Source organism: Anomaloglossus baeobatrachus, chromosome 6 (genome assembly GCF_048569485.1).
Source record: "Anomaloglossus baeobatrachus isolate aAnoBae1 chromosome 6, aAnoBae1.hap1, whole genome shotgun sequence".
NCBI classification, from domain to species: Eukaryota; Metazoa; Chordata; class Amphibia; order Anura; family Aromobatidae; genus Anomaloglossus; species Anomaloglossus baeobatrachus.
In genome coordinates, this window is record NC_134358.1 from 1,450,154 (window position 1) to 1,470,317 (window position 20,164).

Sequence of the window (20,164 nt, forward strand, 5' to 3'; positions counted from 1 at the left end):
TAGTTTGGTGATGGAGGTCGTAGTTCCGTCTGAGCTACTCACAACCTAAACGGGAGAAAAATTCCAGGACCGCCCCTCACTGCCGCTGATAGGTGAAGACTTGCTCTGTTTCGCTCTGCGCAGCCTCTTATAGGTTGGAGTCACCTTTTGCTCCGCCCCACGCAGCCGCTGATAGGTGGAGCCTCCTTTTGCTCCGTCCCTGCAGCCGCTGATAGGTCAGAGCTTCTTCCTGCCCCGCCCCCCGTAGCTCTGTGGTGATAGTTGGAAACAGCTGAACCTGAGAACGCGGGGTCTCCTTCACCTGCTGCTGAGCGGTGAGTACCGGGCCCCGGGAGCGGACTGCACACCGCCGCTAACCCCCCCCCCCCCGCACACACCGCCGCCCCCCCCCGCCCCCCCCCCGCGCACACCGCCGCTAACCCCCCCCCCCCCCCCCCCGCACACACCGCCCCCCCGCGCACACCGCCGCCCCCCCGCGCACACCGCCGCCCCCCCGCGCACACCGCCGCCCCCCCCCCGCGCACACCGCCCCCCCGCGCACACCGCCCCCCCCGCGCACACCGCCCCCCCCGCGCACACCGCCGCCCCCCCCCCGCACACCCCCGCGCACACCGCCGCCCCCCCCCGCACACACCGCCCCCCCCCCCCGCACACACCGCCCCCCCCGCGCACACACCGCCCCCCCGCGCACACACCGCCCCCCCGCGCACACACCGCCCCCCCGCGCACACACCGCCCCCCCGCGCACACCGCCGCCCCCCCCGCGCACACCGCCGCCCCCCCCCCCGCACACCCCCGCGCACACCGCCAGGCGGGGCTGAGGCTGCAGTAGTCACAGGAAATAGCGGAGGGAGCGCACAGCTGACATCCTCTGTGCTGCTGTATGACGGCCTGATAGTGTACATGCACCTGCAGTCCTATGTAACCCCACACATAACACAGTGATGGTACCTGCAGTCCTATGCAACCCCACATATAACACAGTGGCTCTCATTATGTAGTTCTCCCCTGCAGTCCCATGTAACACTAGCTATGTCCATGCCTGTGTGTGGTGACCTGGCTTTGGCCTCCCCTGCAGTCCCATGTAACACCAGCTATGTCCATGCCTGTGTGTGGTGACCTGGCTTTAGCCTCCCCTGCAGTCCCATGTAACACCAGCTATGTCCATGCCTGTGTGTGGTGACCTGGCTTTAGCCTCCCCTGCAGTCCCATGTAACACCAGCTATGTCCATGCCTGTGTGTGGTGACCTGGCTTTGGCCTCCCCTGCAGTCCCATGTAACACCAGCTATGTCCATGCCTGTGTGTGGTGACCTGGCTTTGGCCTCCCCTGCAGTCCCATGTAACACTAGCTATGTGTGTGGTGACCTGGCTTTGGCGTCCCCTGCAGTCCCATGTAACACTAGCTATGTGTGTAATGACCTGGCTTTGGCCTCTCCTGCAGTCCCATGTAACCCTAGCTATATCCATGCCTGTGTGTGGTGACCTGGCTTTGGCCTCCCCTGCAGTCCCATGTAACACTAGCTATGTGTGTAATGACCTGGCTTTGGCCTCTCCTGCAGTCCCATGTAACCCTAGCTATATCCATGCCTGTGTGTGGTGACCTGGCTTTGGCCTCCCCTGCAGTCCCATGTAACACTAGCTGTGTGTGGTGACCTGGCTTTGGCCTCCCCTGCAGTCCCATGTAACACTAGCTATACCCATGCCTGTGTGTGGTGACCTGGCTTTGGCCTCCCCTGCAGTCCCATGTAACACTAGCTATACCCATGCCTGTGTGTGCTGACCTGGCTTTGGCCTCCCCTGCAGTCCCATGTAACACTAGCTATGTGTGTGGTGACCTGGCTTTGGCCTCCCCTGCAGTCCTGTGTAGCACTAGCTATGTGTGTGACCACCTGGCTTTGGCCTCCCCTGCAGTCCCATGTAACACTAGCTATGTGTGTGGTGACCTGGCTTTGGCCTCCCCTGCAGTCCCATGTAACACTAGCTGTGTGTGTGGTGACCTGGCTTTGGCCTCCCCTGCAGTCCCATGTAACACTAGCTGTGTGTGTGACCACCTGGCTTTGGCCTCCCCTGCAGTCCCATGTAACACTAGCTATGTGTGTGGTGACCTGGCTTTGGCCTCCCCTGCAGTCCCATGTAACACTAGCTGTGTGTGTGGTGACCTGGCTTTGGCCTCCCCTGCAGTCCCATGTAACACTAGCTGTGTGTGTGGTGACCTGGCTTTGGCCTCCCCTGCAGTCCCATGTAACACTAGCTATGTGTTTGGTGACCTGGTTTTGGCCTCCCCTGCAGTCCCATGTAACACTAGCTATGTGTGTGGTGACCTGGCTTTGGCCTCCCCTGCAGTCCCATGTAACACTAGCTGTGTGTGTGGTGACCTGGCTTTGGCCTTCCCTGCAGTCCCATGTAACACTAGCTATGTGTGTGGTGACCTGGCTTTGGCCTCCCCTGCAGTCCCATGTAACACTAGCTATGTGTGTGGTGACCTGGCTTTGGCTTCCCCTGCAGTCCCATGTAACACCAGCTATGTCCATGCCTGTGTGTGGTGACCTGGCTTTGGCCTCCCCTGCAGTCCCATGTAACACTAGCTATGTGTGTAATGACCTGGCTTTGGCCTCCCCTGCAGTCCCATGTAACACCAGCTATGTCCATGCCTGTGTGTGGTGACCTGGCTTTGGCTTCCCCTGCAGTCCCATGTAACACCAGCTATGTCCATGCCTGTGTGTGGTGACCTGGCTTTGGCCTCCCCTGCAGTCCCATGTAACACTAGCTATGTCCATGCCTGTGTGTGGTGACCTGGCTTTGGCCTCCCCTGCAGTCCCATGTAACACTAGCTATGTGTGTAATGACCTGGCTTTGGCCTCCCCTGCAGTCCCATGTAACCCTAGCTATATCCATGCCTGTGTGGTGACCTGGCTTTGGCCTCCCCTGCAGTCCCATGTAACACTAGCTGTGTGTGGTGACCTGGCTTTGGCCTCCCCTGTAGTCCCATGTAACACTAGCTATACCCATACCTGTGTGTGGTGACCTGGCTTTGGCCTCCCCTGCAGTCCCATGTAACACTAGCTATGTCCATGCCTGTGTGTGGTGACCTGGCTTTGGCTTCCCCTGCAGTCCCATGTAACACTAGCTATGTCCATGCCTGTGTGTGGTGACCTGGCTTTGGCCTCCCCTGCAGTCCCATGTAACACTAGCTATGCCCATGCCTGTGTGTGGTGACCTGACTTTGGCTTCCCCTGCAGTCCCATGTAACACTAGCTATGTGTGTGGTGACCTGGCTTTGGCCTCCCCTGCAGTCCCATGTAACCGTAGCTATATCCATGCCTTTGTGGTGACCTGGCTTTGGCCTCCCCTGCAGTCCCATGTAACACTAGCTATGTGTGTAATGACCTGGCTTTGGCCTCTCCTGCAGTCCCATGTAACCCTAGCTATATCCATGCCTGTGTGTGGTGACCTGGCTTTGGCCTCCCCTGCAGTCCCATGTAACACTAGCTGTGTGTGGTGACCTGGCTTTGGCCTCCCCTGCAGTCCCATGTAACACTAGCTATACCCATGCCTGTGTGTGGTGACCTGGCTTTGGCCTCCCCTGCAGTCCCATGCAACACTAGCTATGCCCATGCCTGTGTGTGGTGACCTGGCTTTGGCCTCCCCTGCAGTCCCATGTAACACTAGCTATGTGTGTTGTGACCTGGCTTTGGCCTCCCCTGCAGTCCCATGTAACACTAGCTATGTCCATGCCTGTGTGTGCTGACCTGGCTTTGGCCTCCCCTGCAGTCCCATGTAACACTAGCTATGTGTGTGGTGACCTGGCTTTGGCCTCCCCTGCAGTCCTGTGTAGCACTAGCTATGTGTGTGACCACCTGGCTTTGGCCTCCCCTGCAGTCCCATGTAACACTAGCTATGTGTGTGGTGACCTGGCTTTGGCCTCCCCTGCAGTCCCATGTAACACTAGCTGTGTGTGTGGTGACCTGGCTTTGGCCTCCCCTGCAGTCCCATGTAACACTAGCTGTGTGTGTGGTGACCTGGCTTTGGCCTCCCCTGCAGTCCCATGTAACACTAGCTATGTGTTTGGTGACCTGGTTTTGGCCTCCCCTGCAGTCCCATGTAACACTAGCTATGTGTGTGGTGACCTGGCTTTGGCCTCCCCTGCAGTCCCATGTAACACTAGCTGTGTGTGTGGTGACCTGGCTTTGGCCTTCCCTGCAGTCCCATGTAACACTAGCTATGTGTGTGGTGACCTGGCTTTGGCCTCCCCTGCAGTCCCATGTAACACTAGCTATGTGTGTGGTGACCTGGCTTTGGCCTCCCCTGCAGTCCCATGTAACACTAGCGGTGTGTGTGGTGACCTGGATTTGGCTTCCCCTGCAGTCCCATGTAACACCAGCTATGTCCATGCCTGTGTGTGGTGACCTGGCTTTGGCCTCCCCTGCAGTCCCATGTAACACTAGCTATGTGTGTAATGACCTGGCTTTGGCCTCCCCTGCAGTCCCATGTAACCCTAGCTATATCCATGCCTGTGTGGTGACCTGGCTTTGGCCTCCCCTGCAGTCCCATGTAACACTAGCTGTGTGTGGTGACCTGGCTTTGGCCTCCCCTGCAGTCCCATGTAACACTAGCTATACCCATACCTGTGTGTGGTGACCTGGCTTTGGCCTCCCCTGCAGTCCCATGTAACACTAGCTATGCCTATGCCTGTGTGTGGTGACCTGGCTTTGGCTTCCCCTGCAGTCCCATGTAACACTAGCTATGTCCATGCCTGTGTGTGGTGACCTGGCTTTGGCCTCCCCTGCAGTCCCATGTAACACTAGCTATGTGTGTGGTGACCTGGCTTTGGCCTCCCCTGCAGTCCCATGTAACACTAGCTATGCCCATGCCTGTGTGTGGTGACCTGGCTTTGGCTTCCCCTGCAGTCCCATGTAACACTAGCTATGTGTGTGGTGACCTGGCTTTGGCCTCCCCTGCAGTCCCATGTAACCCTAGCTATATCCATGCCTGTGTGGTGACCTGGCTTTGGCCTCCCCTGCAGTCCCATGTAACACTAGCTATGTGTGTAATGACCTGGCTTTGGCCTCTCCTGCAGTCCCATGTAACCCTAGCTATATCCATGCCTGTGTGTGGTGACCTGGCTTTGGCCTCCCCTGCAGTCCCATGTAACACTAGCTGTGTGTGGTGACCTGGCTTTGGCCTCCCCTGCAGTCCCATGTAACACTAGCTATACCCATGCCTGTGTGTGGTGACCTGGCTTTGGCCTCCCCTGCAGTCCCATGTAACACTAGCTATACCCATGCCTGTGTGTGGTGACCTGGCTTTGGCCTCCCCTGCAGTCCCATGCAACACTAGCTATGCCCATGCCTGTGTGTGGTGACCTGGCTTTGGCCTCCCCTGCAGTCCCATGTAACACTAGCTATGTGTGTTGTGACCTGGCTTTGGCCTCCCCTGCAGTCCCATGTAACACTAGCTATGTCCATGCCTGTGTGTGGTGACCTGGCTTTGGCTTCCCCTGCAGTCCCATGTAACACTAGCTATGTGTGTGCTGACCTGGCTTTGGCTTCCCCTGCAGTCCCATGTAACACTAGCTATGTGTGTGGTGACCTAGCTTTGGCCTCCCCTGCAGTCCCATGTAACACTAGCTATGTGTGTGGTGACCTGGTTTTGGCCTCCCCTGCAGTCCCATGTAACACTAGCTATGTGTTTGGTGACCTGGTTTTGGCCTCCCCTGCAGTCCCATGTAACACTAGCTATGTGTGTGGTGACCTGGCTTTGGCCTCCCCTGCAGTCCCATGTAACACTAGCTGTGTGTGTGGTGACCTGGCTTTGGCCTCCCCTGCAGTCCCATGTAACACTAGCTATGTGTGTGGTGACCTGGCTTTGGCCTCCCCTGCAGTCCCATGTAACACTAGCTGTGTGTGTGGTGACCTGGCTTTGGCCTCCCCTGCAGTCCCATGTAACACTAGCTGTGTGTGTGGTGACCTGGCTTTGGCCTCCCCTGCAGTCCCATGTAGCACTAGCTATGTGTGTGGTGACCTGGCTTTGGCCTCCCCTGCAGTCCCATGTAACACTAGCTGTGTGTGTGGTGACCTGGCTTTGGCCTCCCCTGCAGTCCCATGTAGCACTAGCTATGTGTGTGGTGACCTGGCTTTGGCCTCCCCTGCAGTCCCATGTAACACTAGCTGTGTGTGTGGTGACCTGGCTTTGGCCTCCCCTGCAGTCCCATGTAGCACTAGCTATGTGTGTGGTGACCTGGCTTTGGCCTCCCCTGCAGTCCCGTGTAGCACTAGCTATGTGTGTGACCACCTGGCTTTGGCCTCCCCTGCAGTCCCATGTAACACTAGCTGTGTGTGTGGTGACCTGGCTTTGGCCTCCCCTGCAGTCCCATGTAACACTAGCTGTGTGTGTGGTGACCTGGCTTTCGCCTCCCCTGCAGTCCCATGTAACACTAGCTATGTGTGTGACCACCTGGCTTTGGCCTCCCCTGCAGTCCCATGTAACACTAGCTATGTGTGTGGTGACCTGGCTTTGGCCTCCCTTGCAGTCCCATGTAACACTAGCTATGTCCATGCCTGTGTGTGTGTGGTGACCTGGCTTTGGCCTCCCCTGCAGTCCCATGTAACACTAGCTGTGTGTGTGATGACCTGGCTTTGGCTTCCCCCCGGTTCCGGGGACACTGGGGTCTCATTGTCTCGTCCAGTCTCGGGTCCTGGGATTACGCTCAGAGCTGTGGGGATTATGGCCGTGTTACTGGGATTATGGGATTACTGACACAGGAGATCTCTTTAGTGACGTGAGCTTTCGGTGCAGGTGACCGCGGAGTGTCGGGGTCTCCTCCACCTGCAGGACGCCATGGCCGAGGTCAGCAGAGAGGTGGATGACTTCCTGATGTATTTCATCCTGATGGAGAGGGTCCCGGTGGGCGCTCGTACGGTGGAGCCCGGTAGACTGTGCTGCATGAGCGAGGAGTCCTATCTGCAGAAAGTGACGGAGGACCAGAGTCTGGCCCAGTTCCTCAGCGTCACCGTCATCGAGGAGAACGTCCTGATAGATGTGGACGTCAATGTTCTGCAGCCTCTGAGCCAGAAGAAAGCAGCCCTTCTCCTGGCCATCCACAGCCCAACAGAGAGGCTGAACTGCTTTCTGGAGAGGGTGTCTCTGGAGGACGTCCAGGCTGAAGCCGGGCAGAGGGTCCTTGTGGAGCACGAGCAGAAGCTTTATCCGGCCCTCATTCATTATGTGGGCAACACTCTGGACACCAGCACCTTACTGCCCCCTATCTATATTGGTGTAGAGCTGGAGGTGGGTGACATTGTAAGATGACAGCGGTGGCCAACCGGCCATAGACTTCTCTCCTGGTCTCTAGTATTGGGCTAGTGTTATGGTAAACTGAGGTGTAGGCTACCCACGATGGGTGGTTACCGTAGGAGAATAGGTCATGGGGCAGAGATGTAGTAGTATCTGTGAGGGGCAGCGTCATGAGCTTCCTTTAGGGGGGAAATGGGTATGACTATTAGAGGTTTATTTTAGGTTTAGGCAGAGGCCTAACAGTACTGGTTTAGCTTTAGGCTGAGAAGTAGTAGGGTTAGTGTTGGCTGTAGACTGTAGAGGAGTAGGGTTAGTGTTGGTTGTAGACTGTAGAGGAGTAGGGTTAGTGTTGGTTGTAGACTGTGGAGAAGTAGGCTTAGTGTTGGCTTTAGGCTGAGGAGGAGTAGGGTTAGTGTTGGATTTAGGCTGAGGAGGAGTAGGGTTAGTGTTGGATTTAGGCTGAGGAGTAGTAGGGTTAGTGTTGGATTTAGGCTGAGGAGGAGGGTTAGTGTTGGTTGTAGACTGTGGAGAAGTAGGCTTAGTGTTTGCTTTAGGCTGAGGAGGAGGGTTAGTGTTGGATTTAGGCTGAGGAGGAGTAGGGTTAGTGTTGGATTTAGGCTGAGGAGTAGTAGGGTTAGTGTTGGCTGTAGGCTGAGGAGGAGTAGGGTTAGTGTTGGCTGTAGGATGAGGAGTAGTAGGGTTAGTGTTGGCTGTAGGCTGAGGAGGAGTAGGGTTAGTGTTGGCTTTAGGCTGTGGAGGAGTAGGGTTAGTGTTGGATTTAGGCTGAGGAGGAGTAGGGTTAGTGTTGGCTTTAGGCTATGGAGGAGTAGGGTTAATGTTTGCTTTAGGCTGAGGAGGGGTAGGGTTAGTGTTGGATTTAGGCTGAGGAGGGGTAGGGTTAGTGTTGGCTGTAGGCTGAGGAGGAGTAGGCTTAGTGTTGGTTGTAGACTGTAGAGGAGTAGGGTTAGTGTTGGTTGTAGACTGTGGAGAAGTAGGCTTAGTGTTGGCTTTAGGCTGAGGAGGAGTAGGGTTAGTGTTGGATTTAGGCTGAGGAGGAGTAGGGTTAGTGTTGGATTTAGGCTGAGGAGTAGTAGGGTTAGTGTTGGATTTAGGCTGAGGAGGAGGGTTAGTGTTGGTTGTAGACTGTGGAGAAGTAGGCTTAGTGTTTGCTTTAGGCTGAGGAGGAGGGTTAGTGTTGGATTTAGGCTGAGGAGGAGTAGGGTTAGTGTTGGATTTAGGCTGAGGAGTAGTAGGGTTAGTGTTGGCTGTAGGCTGAGGAGGAGTAGGGTTAGTGTTGGCTGTAGGATGAGGAGTAGTAGGGTTAGTGTTGGCTGTAGGCTGAGGAGGAGTAGGGTTAGTGTTGGCTTTAGGCTGTGGAGGAGTAGGGTTAGTGTTGGATTTAGGCTGAGGAGGAGTAGGGTTAGTGTTGGCTTTAGGCTATGGAGGAGTAGGGTTAATGTTTGCTTTAGGCTGAGGAGGGGTAGGGTTAGTGTTGGATTTAGGCTGAGGAGGGGTAGGGTTAGTGTTGGCTGTAGGCTGAGGAGGAGTAGGCTTAGTGTTGGCTTTAGGCTGAGGAGGGGTAGGGTTAGTGTTGGATTTAGGCTGAGGAGGGGTAGGGTTAGTGTTGGCTGTAGGCTGTGGAGGAGTAGGGTTAGTGTTGGCTGTAGGCTGAGGAGGAGTAGGGTTAGTGTTGGCTGTAGGCTGTGGAGTAGGGTTAGTGTTGGCTTTAGGCTGTGGAGTAGGGTTAGTGTTGGCTTTAGGCTGTGGAGGAGTAGGGTTAGTGTTGGCTGTAGGCTGTGGAGGAGTAGGGTTAGTGTTGGCTGTAGGCTGTGGAGGAGTAGGGTTAGTGTTTGCTTTAGGCTGTGGAGGAGTAGGGTTAGTGTTGGCTGTAGGCTGTGGAGGAGTAGGGTTAGTGTTGGCTTTAGGCTGTGGAGGAGTAGGTTTAGTGTTGGATTTATGCTGAGGAGGAGTAGGGTTAGTGTTGGCTTTAGGCTGAGGAGGAGTAGGGTTAGTGTTGGCTTTAGGCTGTGGAGGAGTATGGTTAGTGTTGGATTTAGGCTGAGGAGGAGTAGGGTTAGTGTTTGCTTTAGGCTGAGGAGGAGTAGGGTTAGTGTTGGCTTTAGGCTGAGGAGGAAGGAGTAGGGTTAGTGTTGGCTGTAGGCTGTGGAGGAGTAGGGTTAGTGTTGGCTGTAGGATGAGGAGGAGTAGGGTTTGTGTTTGCTTTAGGCTGAGGAGAAGGGTTAGTGTTGGATTTAGGCTGAGGAGGAGTAGGGTTAGTGTTGGCTTTAGGCTCAGGAGGAGTAGGGTTAGTGTTGGCTTTAGGCTGTGGAGGAGTAGGGATAGTGTTGGTTTTAGGCTGAGGAGGAGGAGTAGGGTTTGTGTTGGCTTTAGGCTGAGGAGGATGGTTAGTGTTGGCTTTAGGCTGAGGAGGAGGAGTAGGGTTAGTGTTGGCTGTAGGATGAGGAGTAGGGTTAGTGTTGGCTTTAGGCTGAGGAGTAGTGTTAGTGTTGGCTTTAGGCTGAGGAGGAGTAGGGTTAGTGTTGGCTTTAGGCTGTGGAGGAGTAGGGTTAGTGTTGGCTTTAGGCTGTGGAGGAGTAGGGTTAGTGTTGGATTTAGGCTGTGGAGGAGTAGGGTTAGTGTTGGCTTTAGGCTGAGGAGGAGTAGGGTTAGTGTTGGCTTTAGGCTGAGGAGGAGGAGTAGGGTTAGTGTTGGCTGTAGGCTGAGCAGGAGTAGGGTTAGTGTTGGATTTAGGCTGAGGAGGAGTAGGGTTAGTGTTGGCTTTAGGCTGAGGAGGAGGAGTAGGGTTAGTGTTGGCTTTAGGCTGTGGAGGAGTAGGGTTAGTGTTGGCTTTAGGCTGTGGAGGAGTAGGGTTAGTGTTGGCTTTAGGCTGTGGAGGAGTAGGGTTAGTGTTGGATTTAGGCTGTGGAGGAGTAGGGTTAGTGTTGGCTTTAGGCTGTGGAGGAGTAGGGTTAATGTTTGCTTTAGGCTGAGGAGGAGTAGGCTTAGTGTTGGCTTTAGGCTGAGGAGGGGTAGGGTTAGTGTTGGCTGTAGGCTGTGGAGGAGTAGGGTTAGTGTTTGCTGTAGGCTGAGGAGGAGTAGGGTTAGTGTTGGCTGTAGGCTGTGGAGGAGTAGGGTTAGTGTTGGCTTTAGGCTGTGGAGGAGTAGGGTTAGTGTTGGCTTTAGGCTGTGGAGGAGTAGGTTTAGTGTTGGATTTATGCTGAGGAGGAGTAGGGTTAGTGTTGGCTTTAGGCTGAGGAGGAGTAGGGTTAGTGTTGGCTTTAGGCTGTGGAGGAGTATGGTTAGTGTTGGATTTAGGCTGAGGAGGAGTAGGGTTAGTGTTTGCTTTAGGCTGAGGAGGAGTAGGGTTAGTGTTGGCTTTAGGCTGAGGAGGAAGGAGTAGGGTTAGTGTTGGCTTTAGGCTGAGGAGGAAGGAGTAGGGTTAGTGTTGGCTGTAGGCTGTGGAGGAGTAGGGTTAGTGTTGGCTGTAGGATGAGGAGGAGTAGGGTTTGTGTTTGCTTTAGGCTGAGGAGGAGGGTTAGTGTTGGCTTTAGGCTGAGGAGGAGTAGGGTTAGTGTTGGCTTTAGGCTGTGGAGGAGTAGGGTTAGTGTTGGTTTTAGGCTGTGGAGGAGTAGGGTTTGTGTTGGATTTAGGCTGAGGAGGAGGAGTAGGGTTTGTGTTGGCTTTAGGCTGAGGAGGATGGTTAGTGTTGGCTTTAGGCTGAGGAGGAGTAGGGTTAGTGTTGGCTGTAGGATGAGGAGTAGGGTTAGTGTTGGCTTTAGGCTGAGGAGTAGGGTTAGTGTTGGCTTTAGGCTGTGGAGGAGTAGGGTTAGTGTTGGCTTTAGGCTGTGGAGGAGTAGGGTTAGTGTTGGCTTTAGGCTGTGGAGGAGTAGGGTTAGTGTTGGCTTTAGGCTGTGGAGGAGTAGGGTTAGTGTTGGCTTTAGGCTGTGGAGGAGTATGGTTAGTGTTGGCTTTAGGCTGTGGAGGAGTAGGGTTAGTGTTGGCTATAGGATGAGGAGGAGGGTTAGTGTTGGCTTTAGGCTGAGGAGGAGGAGTAGGGTTAGTGTTGGCTGTAGGCTGAGCAGGAGTAGGGTTAGTGTTGGATTTAGGCTGAGGAGGAGTAGGGTTAGTGTTGGCTTTAGGCTGTGGAGGAGTAGGGTTAGTGTTGGCTTTAGGCTGTGGAGGAGTAGGGTTAGTGTTTGCTTTAGGCTGAGGAGGAGGAGTAGGGTTAGTGTTGGCTGTAGGCTGAGGAGGAGGAGTAGGGTTAGTGTTGGCTTTAGGCTGAGGAGGAGGAGTAGGGTTAGTGTTGGCTTTAGGCTGAGGAGGAGGAGTAGGGTTAGTGTTGGCTTTAGGCTGAGGAGGAGGAGTAGGGTTAGTGTTGGCTGTAGGATGAGGAGGAGTAGGGTTAGTGTTGGCTTTAGGCTGAGGAGGAGTAGGGTTAGTGTTGGCTGTAGGCTGAGCAGGAGTAGGGTTAGTGTTGGCTTTAGGCTGAGCAGGAGTAGGGTTAGTGTTGGCTGTAGGATGAGGAGAAGTAGGGTTAGTGTTGGCTTTAGGCTGAGGAGGAGTAGGGTTAGTGTTGGCTGTAGGCTGAGCAGGAGTAGGGTTAGTGTTGGCTTTAGGCTGAGGAGGAGTAGGGTTAGTGTTGGATTTAGGCTGTGGAGGAGTAGGGTTAGTGTTGGTTTTAGGCTGTGGAGGAGTAGGGTTAGTGTTGGCTTTAGGCTGAGGAGGAGTAGGGTTAGTGTTGGCTGTAGGCTGAGGAGGAGGAGTAGGGTTAGTGTTGGCTTTAGGCTGAGGAGGAGGAGTAGGGTTAGTGTTGGCTTTAGGCTGAGGAGGAGGAGTAGGGTTAGTGTTGGCTTTAGGCTGAGGAGGAGGAGTAGGGTTAGTGTTGGCTGTAGGATGAGGAGGAGTAGGGTTAAGTGTTGGCTTTAGGCTGAGGAGGAGTAGGGTTAGTGTTGGCTGTAGGCTGAGCAGGAGTAGGGTTAGTGTTGGCTTTAGGCTGAGGAGGAGTAGGGTTAGTGTTGGATTTAGGCTGTGGAGGAGTAGGGTTAGTGTTGGCTTTAGGCTGTGGAGGAGTAGGGTTAGTGTTGGCTTTAGGCTGTGGAGGAGTAGGGTTAGTGTTGGTTTTAGTCTGTGGAGGAGTAGGGTTAGTGTTGGCTTTAGGCTGAGGAGGAGTAGGGTTAGTGTTGGATTTAGGCTGAGGAGGAGGAGTAGGGTTTGTGTTGGCTTTAGGCTGAGGAGGATGGTTGGTGTTGGCTTTAAGCTGAGGAGGAGTAGGGTTAGTGTTGGCTTTAGGCTGAGGAGGAGTAGGGTTAGTGTTGGCTTTAGGCTGAGGAGGAGTAGGGTTAGTGTTGGCTTTAGGCTGTGGAGGAGTAGGGTTAGTGTTGGCTTTAGGCTGAGGAGGAGGAGTAGGGTTAGTGTTGGATTTAGGCTGTGGAGGAGAAGGGCTGAGTTTAGGATGCGAAGTGTCTGTAGGCGGTGGCTGGACGTCTGGGACGGTGCGGTTAGATTGGGGTCTTCATGTCATATGGAGCCGTAACGTGATGGCTTCTTTATGTTTATATTGTGATGTTTCCCCCCAGGGTGAAGGTGAAGGTCGGGGTAACATGGACGGCTCTTATAAGGGGGTGACATTCTTTAAATGTAAGAAGAAATGTGGCCTCCTTCTACCTTTTAATAAGGTGTTTTACTCTGGGGCCCCTCCACCCGATGGATCGGAGACCACCTATCCACCGGCTGCTGCTGTATATCCAAGAGACAAGGAGGATTCTGGAAAGCGAGGACTAGATGTCGTCTCCATTAATCAGGCAGCTGCTGGCTTCGCAGAAGTCTTACCGGTAAGGACGTGACTTCATTGGGCTCAAAGATCAAGGCCTGATGTGTATCAGTGTCCGGAGGTAAAGTAACTGGCGACACTAAAGAGGACTCCGACCAACACCAAGAGCAATGCCAGGAAGAGTAGCTATGGGGTTTTCTTTTAACCAGGGAAGCGTAAAGTTAAAGGGAGTGTCCACTACTCGGACGTTGTCCCAACCTAAAGCTAAGCCTAACCATACAGCTCTGCAAATTAATATACTTATAGTATTCCTCAAACTGCAGCTAACCTTAAAGGGGTTGTCCACGACTTTGTACAAATCCGATATCTGGAGGCAGCGAGAGGGCAGACGCAGCTCTTTATTTCCTCCTCGTGTCCGTTCAGCCCGGCGAAGGGGACCGTGAAGCAGCTGCTGACCGGATGCGGGGATCAACTGACACAATGACCTCATGAGCTCCGGGAGAGCGAGTGCCGACACCGCCGGAACGGCACAGACACCAGACGTGAGTACAGCTGCTATTATTTTACAAAGGGAGAATATGGGTTGTCCTAGTTATGGTAAATCCCTTTAAGGTTAGCCTCATGCTGTGGAGATGAATGATTAGTGTTAGCTTTAGGCTGGGAAGGATTATGGTTAGGCTTAACTTTAGGACAGAGAAGTGTAGGTTTAGACCTAGCTGTAGCTTGGGGAGATGTATAGTTAGGGATGGCTTTAGGCTATGAAGGAGTAGGTGTTACGTCACCACCGGAGTCCGCTCCAGCGACTTCTACTCCGATCGCCAGGCGACGCCGTTTTCCTGCCGTGGATGGTGATGGGAGAGGAGTCGATGCCAGCAGTGCCGGTGGGCGCAGGCTCCGCTCATCCATTGGGCTGGGTTTCCTTGGGATCTGCAATACCACTGGTTGACTGGATGGCGTGTGTCTTCCAGCTGAAGTTACCATCATTCAGCTACAGCCAATGGGAAGACACCACACCCTTCTTAGTTCCCCTCCTGTCTGCTGACCTCTGCCAGAGATGGTTCCGATTTCCTGGCTCCTGGTCCGCCCTATTCTGTTTTGTGATTCCTGTGTGCTGACTTCTGCGTGTTTCCTGACTACCCTCCTGCCTGCTGTTTTTGTACATCGCTGCCCGATCCGGATTTGACCTCTGCTTGTTTCTGATTACGTCCTTGCCTGCTGATTCTGTCCCTGTTCTGCAATTCCTGGTTTGACCCTGCCTGACTACTACTCTCATCGGACTGCAGCCTTCCACAGGGAGTGATCTCCGGGGACCTGTGTAATTCCAAATCCCTGTATAGGGGTTAAAGGGTTTCGGGGATCTGGGGGTCCTGCTTGGTGAAGTGGTTTCCCTCTAGCCTATCCTTAACAGCTCGTCTGAGTCTGTGCATCCAGACAGGCGTTACAGTAGGCTTATGGTTGACTTTAGGCTGGGAAAGTGCAGGGTTAGGCTTTGCTTTAGGCTTGGGAGAAGTATGGCTAGGGTTTGATTTGGGCCAGAAAAAGAGTAGGGTTAGGGCTAGCTTTAGGTTGTGGACATGTAGGGTAATGCTTGGCTTTAGGCTAGCGCAGGATCATGGTTAGTTTTTGCTTTAGGCTGGGAGGAGTATGTCTAGGGTTGGCTTTAGGCCAGTGAAGAATAGGGTTAGCTTTAGGCTGGGGAGTAGTATGGCTAGGGTTGGCTTTAGGCCAAGACAGAGTAGGGTTAGCTTTAGGCTGGGGAGTAGTATGGTTAGGGTTGGCTTTAGGCCAAGACAGAGTAGGGTTAGAGCTTCCTTAGGGTTAGTGTTTGCTTTAGGCTGAGAAAGAGCAGTGTTAGACTTTTCTTTAGGCTGGGGGAGAGTATGGCTATGGTTGGCGTTAGGCCATGGAGGATTATGGTTACGGTTGTCTTTAGGCCAGAGAATTGTAGGGTTAGGGCTAGCTGTCAGTACAGGAGCTCGGCACGTCATGGCCAAACATTTAAAGAGGTGGTTCAGTACTCTGCAGTAGGGACCACATCTCAGTAAAACTGATGGGGAGGCTTTTTCTAAATACCTTGTGTAGCACATTCTGCCTGTGATTGGTGCTATCGTGGTCCGCTCATCCCCTTCACGTGACCCCTCACCTCCGTGACCTCTGTGACTTCCAGTTGAACTGACATCACCGCGGCCGACCCCAGTCTCCCTGAGACGCTGGGCGGAGAGACGCTGGGCGGAGAGACGCTGGGCGGAGAGACGCGGTGAAACTGGGGCCGGCTGCGGTGATGTCAGGTCAACTGGAAGTTGACCTAACTTCACCGGATCCCAGAGGTCATGGACCTGGGAGGGATTTCACTTCATGGGGATGAGGGGACCGCGATAGCGCTGCTCAGAGGCAGAATTGACAACACAAGGTATTTAGAAAAGGCCTCCCCCTCGGTTTTTCATACGTGGTCACTATTGCAGAGCAGTGAACCACCTCTTGCAGTACACCTCCCCCCATCTTATGGTCCCTCTGTCCTCCCCTTCCGCACCCCTTTAGTTGACAGCTGTGGCCTCACGCAGCAGAGCAGGGAGGAGCTGCTCCGAAGGCTGAAGACATTAAATCTAAATCCCCATCTGTTTATTGCCCCAACTAAACTAATTACTAATACGACTACATTAAATATTCCCGACCTTTCCCGAACTGCACCAACAACTACTACTCATTGTCTCCCTGCTTCACACCTGAGGACATTTCATTGGAGAATTTCAGTGCATGCTGGGATACTCAAACAAAGCGTCATCAGGGGATGGAGGCTGGGTTCACTGCCTCTGCCCCACCCTGAAACCAAGCGCCATCAGTGATACTTGTTTTCGGCGCTGGTCTGGTCCCTGCACGCCGTCAGTGTTGGTGGCAGAGATTAGAAAAGTTGGCAACACAGAGCAATGCGCACTGTTAGTGTACAGTGTCAGAGCACCCGGTGGGGTTCAGAGACCAGCGCCGCCCCCCCCCCAGGGATGTGAGTGTGCCGCCCCCCCCCCCAGGGATGTGAGTGTGCCGCCCCCCCCCCCAGGGATGTGAGTGTGCCGCCCCCCCCCCCGGGATGTGAGTGTGCCGCCCCCCCCCCCAGGGATGTGAGTGTGCCGCCCCCCCCCAGGGATGTGAGTGTGCCGCCCCCCCCCCAGGGATGTGAGTGTGCCGCCCCCCCCCAGGGATGTGAGTGTGCCGCCCCCCCCCAGGTATGTGAGTGCCGCCCCCCCCCAGGGACGTGAGTGTGCCGCCCCCCCCCCCCCCCCAGGGATGTCAGTGCCGCCCCCCCCCCCCAGGGATGTGAGTGCCGCCCCCCCCCCCCCAGGGATGTGAGTGCCGCCCCCCCCCCAGGGATGTGAGTAACGCCCCCCCCCCCCCACAGGTATGTGAGTAACGCCCCCCCCCCCCCCCCCCCCAGGGATGTGAGTGCCGCCCCCCCCCAAGGGATGTGAGTGCCGCCCCCCCCCAGGGATGTGAGTGCCGCCCCCCCCCCCAGGGATGTGAGTGCCGCCCCCCCCCCCAGGTATGTGAGTAACGCCCCCACCCCCAGCGCCGCGCACAGCTCACACTACATAGCCTGGTTCCTCAGCGTTTTCTACACACTGCACTCTGCTCCATGTCTTGGACCTTTAGGCAAAGCTGGAAAGGTGCATGCAATCAAGACCTGGAGTGCTAGGATTTAACCCAGTCCTACCTGGCTTTGCTACTCTAGATGGTGCAGTCAGGGGAGGGAATATTTAATACAGTCATAGGAAAAATACATTATTAGGGCAATTAATAGTGATTTAGATTATAAGTTCTTCAGCCTTCGGAGCACCCCTTTAATGTTAGGCTACGCCATGATGCACCGAGCACCTGTGCTTGGTTTGAACAGTCATTCTTTGCTGACAGATTCCCTTTAAGGTTGGAATGATACAGGGTTTTTTTGGCTTTAGGATAGAGAAGAATAGGCTTGGTTTAGACCGAGGAGGAGTAGTGTTGGCTTTAGCTTTGGGGAACAGAGTTAGTGTTGTCTTTGACTGGGGCAGAATAGAGTAGAATTGGCTTTGGGTTAGGCAGGAATAAGAGTAGTGACCTTTAGGCTGAGGAGAAGATTTAGGGCTGGTTTTGGGCTCGGGAGAGGCAGGATTAGGCGTCGCTGTAGACTGAGGAAGCAGAGTTATGGTTGGCTTTAGCTTGGTGAGGAGTGAGGTAGGGTTGGGTTTGGTTTTTGGGATGTAGGATATGGAGGCGGCTTGTTGCGGGGGCGTGGAGGCGGCTTGTTGCGGGGGCGTGGAGGCGGTTTGGGATACCGGCCACATCTGTCACATTTCCCTTTGCATTAGCTGCCGTTTTGCTCCTCCCGAGCTATACAGATCTGGCAAAAATTAAGTCTGCTGCACAATGGTCAGTTTTTCTGATTTTTCTCTGTTTTGAGTAAAATGTAAATTCCTCCTTTATTCTATAATCTACTGACGACGTCTCCCAATTTCCAGCAATAAATGTATTTATTTTCTGAAAATGAGAAGATCAAAATAACAGAACACTGCAGACTGCTGCACAGACTGCTGCACAGACTGCTGCACAGACTGCTGCACAGACTGCTGCACAGACTGCTGCACAGACTGCTGCACAGACTGCTGCACAGACTGCTGCACAGACTGCTGCACAGACTGCTGCACAGACTGCTGCACAGACTGCTGCACAGACTGCTGGACAGACTGCTGCACAGACTGCTGGACAGACTGCTGGACAGACTGCTGGACAGACTGCTGGACAGACTGCTGGACAGACTGCTGGACAGACTGCTGCACAGCGCTTTCACCTCAAATAATGCAAAGAAAACAAGGTCCTCATCATTTACACAATATAATAATGTTACCTCAGGAAGATTCAGAAATCAATATTCTGTGGAATACCCATAATTATTAATCCCAGCTTTCCTGCGTCTTGGCCGCTTTCCTCCAGTCGTCACACTGCTTTTGGGTTACCTTATGCCACTCCTGGTGCAGAAATGTAAGCAATTCTTCTTTGTTTGATGGCTTGTGACTATCCATCTTCCTCTTGATTACATTCCAAAGGTTTTCAATGGGGTTCAGGTCTGAAGATTGTTCTGGCCAAGACAGGGAGTTGATGTGGTGGTTCCTTCATCCACACATTGGTTGACCTAGCTGTGTGGCATGGAGCATTGTCCTGCTGGAAAAACAGTCCTCAGAGTTGGGGAACATTGCCTGAGCAGAAGGAAGCAGCTGTTTTTCCAGGATAACCTTGTATGCGGCTTGTTTCCTTCGCAAAGTTTAATCTGCCCAATTTCTAGAGTAAGGTAATCTTCTCTGATGAGTCTAGTTTTCAGCTTTGCCCAACACCTGGTTGTCTAATGGTTAGACGGAGTACAGTGTCTTGCACCCACTGTGAAATCTGGTGGAGGATCAGTGGTGATCTGGGGATGATTCAGCGAGGCTGGAATTGGGCAGATTAAACTATGAAGGACAAATGAATCAAGCCGCATGCAAGGTTATTCTGGAAGAACAATGGCCTTCTTCTGCTCAGGCAATGTTCCCCAACTCTGAGGACTGGTTTTCCAGCAGGACAATGCGCCATGCCACACAGCTAGGTCAATCAATGTGTGGATGAAGGACCAACACATCAAAACCCTGTCAGAGCCAGCTCAAGCTCCAGACCTGAACCCCATTGAAAACCTCTGGAATGTAATCAAGAGGAAGATGGATAGTCACAAGCCATCAAACAAAGAAGAACTGCTTACATTTCTGCACCAGGAGGGGCATAAGGTCACCCAGAAGCCGTGTGAAGACTGGAGGAAAGCGGCCAAGACGCAGGAAAGCTGGGATTAATAATCCTGGTTATTCCACAGAATACTGATGTCTGAATCTTCCTGAGGTAAAACATTATTATATTGTTGTGTAAATGATGAGGAGCTTGTTTTCTTTGCATTATTTGCGGTCTGGAAGCGCTGTGTATTCTGTGCCTCCTGTGCCTCCTGTGCCTCCTGTGCCGTCTGTGCCTTCTGTGCATTATCTGTGCATCCTGTCCATCCTGTCCATCCTGTGCATCCTGTGCATCCTCTGTGCATCCTCTGTGCATCCTCTGTGCATCCTCTGTGCATCCTCTGTGCATCCTCTGTGCATCCTCTGTGCATCCTGTGCAGTCTGTGCAGTCTGTGCAGTCTGTGCAGTCTGTGCAGTCTGTGCAGTCTGTGCAGTCTGGGCCGTCTGGGCCGTCTGTGCCGTCTGTGCCGTCTGTGCCGTCTGTGCCGTCTGTGCCGTCTGTGCCTCCTGTGCCGTCTGTGCCTCCTGTGCCGTCTGTGCCTCCTGCTGTTATTTTCACCATTTCTCATTGTCAGAGAATAAATACACAATGTATTGCTGGAATCCGGAGACGTCGTTAGTAGATTATAGAATAAAGAACAATTTACATTTTACTCACAAATAGAAAGAAAAATCAGAAAAACTGACCATTGTGCAGCGGAGTCTGAATTTCTGCCAGAGCTGTGTATTGATATTTACTATTTGGTCTTTGGTGGTTAGATCTGGCTTTGGAAGGAGAGGGGTGGGGGGGGGGGGGGGGGGGAGACCCGGGGGTCAGTGGGTGTTCTCCTGTGGAGACCCGGGGGTCAGTGGGTGTTCTCCTGTGGAGACCCGGGGGTCAGTGGGTGCTCTCCTGTGGAGACCCGGGGGTCAGTGGGTGCTCTCCTGTGGAGACCCGGGGGTCAGTGGGTGCTCTCCTGTGGAGACCCGGGGGTCAGTGGGTGCTCTCCTGTGGAGACCCGGGGGTCAGTGGGTGCTCTCCTGTGGAGACCCGGGGGTCAGTGGGTGCTCTCCTGTGGAGACCCGGGGGTCAGTGGGTGCTCTCCTGTGGAGACCCGGGGGTCAGTGGGTGCTCTCCTGTGGAGACCCGGGGGTCAGTGGGTGCTCTCCTGTGGAGACCCGGGGGTCAGTGGGTGCTCTCCTGTGGAGACCCGGGGGTCAGTGGGTGCTCTCCTGTGGAGACCCGGGGGTCAGTGGGTGCTCTCCTGTGGAGACCCGGGGGTCAGTGGGTGCTCTCCTGTGGAGACCCGGGGGTCAGTGGGTGCTCTCGTCCGCTGGCCCGGCCAC

At 54.2% G+C, this 20,164-nt stretch overlaps 1 protein-coding gene across 3 annotated transcripts in view; it reads left to right on the top strand.

Annotated features, from left to right (window-relative positions):
- The first annotated feature begins 240 nt into the window (after window positions 1–240).
- The window catches only part of LOC142316899 (ubiquitin carboxyl-terminal hydrolase CYLD-like), a 75,363-nt gene continuing 55,439 nt past the window's right edge, over window positions 241–20,164 (top strand). For all 3 annotated transcript variants that reach the window (XM_075352667.1, XM_075352666.1, XM_075352665.1), the window contains exons 1-3: window positions 241–314; window positions 6,797–7,288; window positions 12,871–13,125. In XM_075352667.1, the coding sequence (XP_075208782.1) occupies window positions 6,839–7,288; window positions 12,871–13,125 (705 nt within the window). In that variant the 5' untranslated portion in view covers window positions 241–314; window positions 6,797–6,838. The remainder of the gene's footprint in view (window positions 315–6,796; window positions 7,289–12,870; window positions 13,126–20,164) is intronic.